Consider the following 6,949-nt stretch of genomic DNA (forward strand, 5'->3'; position numbering starts at 1 on the left):
TGGTTCACGCCTTGATAAGACGGTGAACCATTCACTGTCTTGAGAAGACGGTGAACTATTCACCGCCTTCTCGAGGGCACAGGAAAGGCGGCCTTAGGGAAGCGGGGGGAGGTGTTTTGCACTAGTGGCGGCTTCATAAGACATATACAAAGACGGTGAACGATTCACCGTCTTTGTAAGAAATGTCTGAGGGGACGCCCACATGGCGAAAGTATTGCTAGTTCTACAAATAAATTTTTGGGAGGGTTTGTTTGGCAAATATGAAATTCTACAGGTCATTTTATAAAAAAGCCCAAGCTTAAGCTCGAAGTGATGTTCCTCACTCAGCTAGTTTATTTATTCTCCCTCCCGGAATAAGAGAGCTCCTCCTCCTCCCATGGCTTCGGCACCTTCTCCCTCCTCCTCCTCCTCCTCGCGCTCTCCCCTGCGCATCCTCTTCGTCTCCCTCCTCCTCCACCTCCTCCTCTCGAGCTCCATCCCCCGATCCCTCGCCACGGGGTTCCTCAGCGTCCGCCACAGGTTCGCGGGGCGGAGCCGCTCCATCGCCGACCTCGCCGCCCACGACCTCCGCCGCCGCGGCCGCGCCCTCGCTGCCGCCGACCTCCCCCTCGGCGGCCGCGGCCTCCCCACCGACACAGGGTGCGCGATCCAAACCCTAGTCGCTCGTTGCGTTCTCCCCCTTTTGGGATTCGTTTTCGATTTGATTAGGTTCGGTTTTGCGTCTCGGATTGGCGAAAATTAGGTTGTACTTTACGGAGATTGGGATCGGGACGCCTTCGAAGAGCTACTACGTGCAGGTGGATACGGGGAGCGATATTCTCTGGGTCAACTGCATCACATGTAACAATTGCCCTAAAAAAAGCGATCTTGGGGTACTAATTCTCTTTATCCGACAATTCACAATCGAACTCAGCTCGTTTGTTGCTCAAGTTGTGTCGAAATTTGCGTCTCATATTATGGAATTCGGTTTTGGGTTTTTTGGCGCAGGTGGAATTGACCTTATATGACCCAAAAAGCTCACAAAGTGCGAACTTGGTTTCATGCGACGAGAGCTTCTGCTCATCAATGTATGGAGGAGAAATCCCGGAATGCTCTTCGAATTTGCCGTGTCGGTACAGTGTGATGTACGGCGACGGGAGTACAACGGCGGGATATTTCGTGACGGATTATGTGCAGTACGGTCAAGTAGTCGGTAATCACCAAACGAAACAAGTAAATGCTAGTATTTCGTTTGGGTGAGTTTTTTATCTCATTGCCAATATAAATACAGTAGCAATTAGTGGTGATGGTGATCTTAATAAATGTGAGAAGTTCTAGTTGTTTTCAATCTCAGGGAGAATCTAGTTTTTGATTACTATGGTGTAATTTTGTATTTTGTACAGGTGTGGGGCTCAGCAAACTGGGGATTTGGGTTCTTCAAATGAGGCCCTTGATGGGATTCTTGGTTTTGGTCAGGCAAATTCATCGATGTTGTCACAACTAGCTGCCTCGGGAAAAGTAAAGAAGATATTTGCTCATTGCTTGGATACTATAAATGGAGGTGGAATTTTTGCTATTGGGAATGTGGTGCAGCCAAAAGTGAATACAACACCGCTGGTTCCAAATCAGTATGTTTGCGCTATACCAGTAATGCTATTATCTATTTAGGAAATATGTCTTCTATTCTATATTTATATTATGTTCTGCATTATTTAGATATAATTTGATTAAAAATTCCTTCTCTACTTGATGCATCATGCAACCTTTCTAGTTCCTATTTATGTGGTCTATTGCTTGGTCACATAACGCCATCCCATTATGAAAGGATTTATAACAGGTTGAAAGCAAGTCTGTTTGATTTTATGGTGCTTTTTGAAAAGAAAGTGCTTCTTCATTTTCTAATATAATTAAACCATTAAAACAAATGAGCCAGGTAATTGGTTATCAACCAGCGGGTGCCTTCGTCTCTAATCAATTCTAAAGTGGGTTAAGTTGGTCAAACTCATTATAAAGTCCTTTGAGGGTGCAAAGAATAAAATGAAAAATATAATGGGCTATAGTTGCTCTTGTCAATCAACCTTCCTATTTACTTGTATAAATTGAGTTCATAGAAACAAGGTGACGACAAAACTTGATGACTGCCAATACTGAACCAAGTACACCAATCAAGCATCCCATTCTAAATTTTCCTTGTTTTTTCCGGTCTGATCCTAGAAAATTGACACACGTCTTTCTAGAGCTGTGTATAGGAGTTGGTTTGTCTCTTAGTGATAGACAGAATTTTATAAGTATATGCCTGATTTTATCTGAACTCCGTAGAAATTTCCACAAGTACATGATTATTGAGTAATATCCTACATGAATCTTACCTTTTTGTCCCGATGCCACCAAAGGAAGTAAATGCTGTTTTGGTTGAATGGGAAAGGAGGAAGGAGGGTTTCTTGTTTCTCCATATCAAGCTGAGTTATTTGGAAGGAAGATAGATTAAATCAGGGTAGTAGGCTTTATGTGAAGCCTAATTCTCGATACATGTTGTTGGTAGTTGATATTGGGACTTTTTTACAAAATAACCATCTAAAATTTTATAATTTGCGAAATAACCCTATAAAATTTGTATTTGGCAAATTAACTCTCAAAACGCGGTAAATCATTCACCGCATTCTGAAAGTTTCTAAGATCCTTTAAAGGTGGTGAATCATTAACCGTCTTCTTCATAATTTTTTGGGAAAGAGAAAAAAAAATGAGATTGTTAAAATTGTACGTAGATTATATGGGAAATAAAAAAAGTGAGGTTGTTAGGATTATGTGTGGAATATTAGAATTTTTGTTTGATTGTTAGAATCATATGGATAGATTATTAAAATTTTTTTGATTGTTAGGATTATATGAATATATTATTAGGATTTTCAATTTGTTAAGATTATATGTGATATTTGATTATTACGATTGTATGGATAGATTATTAGGATCTCTTTTATTGTTAGGATTGTATGGATAGATTATTAGAATTTTCAGGTTGTTAAGATTATATGTGATTTATTGAAATATTTATGTGGTTGTTAGGATTATAGAAAGAAACAATAAACAAGTGAAAGGCGGTGAATGATTATTCACTGCTTTTCTGAGAAATTAGGCTTTTTATGAAAGCGGTGAATCATTCACCGTCTTTAAGAGATTAGTTTTTTAAATATAATTTTAACAAGGTTATTTCGCAAATAATAAAATTTTAAAAGGTTATTTTATAAAAAAGCCCTGATAGTGTCTATGTTTAAAGCCAGAGAACGGGAGTTCAATGTTTTAGCTACTTGTAACCCAACTGAAGAATCGAACATCATTTTTTTGTACTCTGTTTCTTGTTGGATACCGTGTTTTTGAGTACTTAGGGCTTGTTTGATATTGGGGCCTATCTAATGTTAGTGAGCAAAACTGAGATGGGACGAAAGCATATAGGATATGCTTCTTTGTTTTCCGGTGGAGCGAAAATATATCGTAACTAACTTATTGTGATATGCAAAACGTGATATTACGTACAAAAACAAGTATTATATTTTTTTCATTGTACTTTCTCATCGCATGTACCGCAATCTTCCCGCAATCCCAAACAGAGCCTTAGATTCTTATCGTTGATTTCCTTTTGTGTTTCGTTTTTTGTATAGCTACTCTTACAACATTAAAATGATGTCTCATTTGTTGCTTCTAATTATATTATTTGTGCTGATCAGGTTACAGCACAACAGACCGAATAGAAGTACTTTTAGAAAAGTAAAAACTGATTTAATCTTTTCAATATTAGTACATCTAATATTAGGTATTTGAAATTAACGTTAGTAAAATTTGTGAACTAAATAAGTAAAGCTCTACTCATTGGTCAATATAATTGGGAAGAAAGATACTCACAGCCTTGGTATAGTTAATTTAAGACCTGGTGTTTGTTCATAAGTGCATTTCGAATACAAATAAAGTGTGACCCTCAAGTTGGTTACACATTATCGGAAGTAGATGGAATGAAAAATTACCCTTGCTGACCCCAGTTCATATGGATAGGCTGTGGATTTAATGTTTGCTTTTTTAGCATTACTGCATTAGCATTACATGTTGTTTTAGGTGATATCTTCCAATGTTTCGTAAAGATATCTAATCTTCATAGAGTTTCCTATTGGATTTCAAGTTGCGAAAAAAGTAGGATGATAAATTTAAGATGCATTTAAGAGTAGTATAGCAGAAAACAACTAAATAATAGAGATGTTATTTTAATCTCGTGTATAAACATGTCTCACTTTTTGAAATCAATTATAACATATTCATGACTTTTGTCTTATCTATATGTATGAAATTTTGAGTTTGTTCCCTGTGATAAATTTTTCACTACCTCAGGCCACATTACAATGTCAATCTCCAGGCGATTGAGGTTGGTGGCGCTTTGCTGCAGCTTCCATCTGATCTTTTTGTAACTGGAGACAAAAAAGGTACAATTATTGATAGTGGTACGACACTGTCTTATCTTCCAGAAGCAGCATATAAGCCAATGATGAATGCGGTTCGGCACCTTTTTCTCTTATTGAGTAATTTGTATACTCTTTCATATTAATTGTTATTCACCTTTCTAAAATGTTTTAGGTATTTGCCAACCATCAAGATTTGAGCTTGCACGCCATTCAGGACTTTGTATGCTTTCAATATTTTGACAAGTGCGCACCCTTGAATTGCAATCTTCAATCTTTATCAACTTGTTTGAGAATTATTATATCTTTACGAATTACACTTTAAATTACGTGAACTTCTGTCTAAATTTATCAAGTTGGCATGTAATAACAGATCTCATATTGCTGTACTTATTTGAATCAATAAGGTCTCACCTATTTTTGTGGATATTTTAGAAAAATCTGTGCGGTTCAATCATGTATAATCTGACCAGACACTTGTTTTAAATATACTGTAGTTCTTGACTTAGGGGTTTATACTTTGTTTTCATATTTGCTTAAATAGCAACTTTTACTGTAGATTGTCTATGACATACAATGGCAAGGAGGTTTGGTACTCTAGGAAATAAATTATGTAGAAGGATGAGTGGTTTATAGGTTTTGTTCGATTGACGATAGGGCTGTAAATCAGGTACCATTTAGGAAAAAGTGATTATCAAACAGTGACATATTTTCCACGTCATTTGCCCTTAGTTTGAATTTAAAGGGAAGAAAAAGAGGATTAAACCAGTGATTTGAAGGATCAAAATAAACATAATCTTGAACTCCTAACGAACAATGAGAACAGAGAGTGATGTAGAAAGGATAAGGATTTTCAGTGGTCCTAATGTTTTGGGGCATCCTTGTTCCCCAAATCTACAAATCACACTATGGAAATTGAATGTGGATAGTTATAGATGTAGGTTTTGTGACTCAAAAGGTACATTTCTTTCAATGAGCTGTTGTGCATTTGTTACATACTTTTTGTGGTAATATGATGCAGTGTGGATGATGGGTTTCCAGAGATCATTTTTCATTTTGAAAACAAGCTCTCCTTGAACGTGTATCCACATGATTATCTTTTTCAAAATGGGGTAATCAAACTCTTCCATCCAAAGATTTACTTCTATTTCACATGCTTCTAGCTTCAGTGAGGTTTACTTGGTGAAAAAGCAAGATATTTTACTGTCTTATGTCTGATACTGCATCCCTTTTCTTTCGTCTTTTTATGATAGCATCAATTTACTTTTTTGTTCTTTTCCTAACGAAGGACAACCTGATAGTTTTGGCTTTTTATTCTTCTTTCATTTTTTTTTTTATAATTTTATTTAGGCTAAAATGTTGAAAACCCCCTTATAAATATCCACTTTTGTACTTTACCTCGTCTTTTAAAATTTCTATTTTACGCCTTTAAATTTTGAAGTTATAGCAGTTACCCAACATTACTACTATATTATTCTGTGCATAAATTCTATGGTAGAGTTAAGTAATTTTCTAAGATACCCAATATTATCCTTAAAAATGGTGCGAATGCATAAGAATCTTTTTTTTTTTTTCCAAATTAACCAACTTTATAACAATCTTTTTTTTTCCTCCAAATTAAACAACTTTATAAAAGCTGTCCCCTACTATTTACTAATTAACTTATTTTTTTCCATTATTTCTAAGGATGAAATGGGTATATTAGTAGTTACCCAATTGTATCATACAATGAATGCACAAAACGGTGACAAAATAGTCACGGAGCAAGGTTCCATAATTTTAAATTTTGAGAGGGGTTAAAAGGTAAAAGTTGATATTTATAGGGAGGTTTTTTGCATTTTAGCCTTTTTTTTATTAAGCTACTATAGTTATGTAAAGCAAGACTTTCTAATTCCAACTAGGATGACTTTTAGAAGCATGGAGGCCTTCCTACTCTCAATTTGTTTTCAAGGATGGGAATTTCAAGCCGACGATCAGCTTCATTAGACTTGATCTAGAGAACTTGAAGTAACTAGAAAACAAATTTTGTGATTTTTTGATATTATTTATGTAGTGATCGAATGTCACGCCCCGGATGTCTCATTCCCCGGGCACGCCGACAAATCCGCTGTATACAAAGAAATTTTTCCTGTATACGAAGCGACAGCTGTACCTGTAAATCAAACACTACTACGAATAGTAGTAGAGAGCTGCTAGAGAAAACAGAAGCTAAACAAACTTTGTTTCATATACATAGTCCAAATCCAAAATACAGCGTTACTCGCACTGGCGAGTTAAGTACTATGTACATAAGCTCGAAGTAAAACAACTACCTGCAGTAGGGTGCCTCTAGCTCTGTCAGGGAAGACATCTGAGTCACCCACCTGGCTACAACAAAACCCGCCATGGGTGACTCCTGATGAACAAAAATGTCATCAAGAGTGCGGGTCAACAATGGGTACAAAAACGTCTCGGTGTCCAAAGCCGACGTCGCGGAAGGCGCCTAGTCCTAGCTCCGTTCCCGCAGCGTTCGATCTCGGGATGGGCTG

At 36.9% G+C, this 6,949-nt stretch overlaps 1 protein-coding gene across 2 annotated transcripts in view; it reads left to right on the forward strand.

Annotated features, from left to right (window-relative positions):
- Window positions 326–6,949, forward strand: part of LOC109726539 (aspartic proteinase-like protein 2) — a 21,340-nt gene continuing 14,716 nt past the window's right edge. Inside the window, exons 1-7 of one of the 2 annotated variants that reach the window (XM_020256171.1) lie at window positions 326–639; window positions 743–872; window positions 988–1,235; window positions 1,383–1,626; window positions 4,379–4,516; window positions 4,597–4,667; window positions 5,443–5,533. In XM_020256171.1, coding sequence (XP_020111760.1) covers window positions 377–639; window positions 743–872; window positions 988–1,235; window positions 1,383–1,626; window positions 4,379–4,516; window positions 4,597–4,667; window positions 5,443–5,533 — 1,185 coding nt within the window. In that variant the 5' untranslated portion in view covers window positions 326–376. Of the gene's footprint in view, window positions 640–742; window positions 873–987; window positions 1,236–1,382; window positions 1,627–4,353; window positions 4,517–4,596; window positions 4,668–5,442; window positions 5,534–6,949 lie in introns of both variants that reach the window. The other variant, XM_020256169.1, reaches the window with a different exon arrangement.

The sequence above is a fragment of the Ananas comosus genome, linkage group 21, assembly GCF_001540865.1.
Source record: "Ananas comosus cultivar F153 linkage group 21, ASM154086v1, whole genome shotgun sequence".
NCBI classification, from domain to species: domain Eukaryota; kingdom Viridiplantae; phylum Streptophyta; class Magnoliopsida; order Poales; family Bromeliaceae; genus Ananas; species Ananas comosus.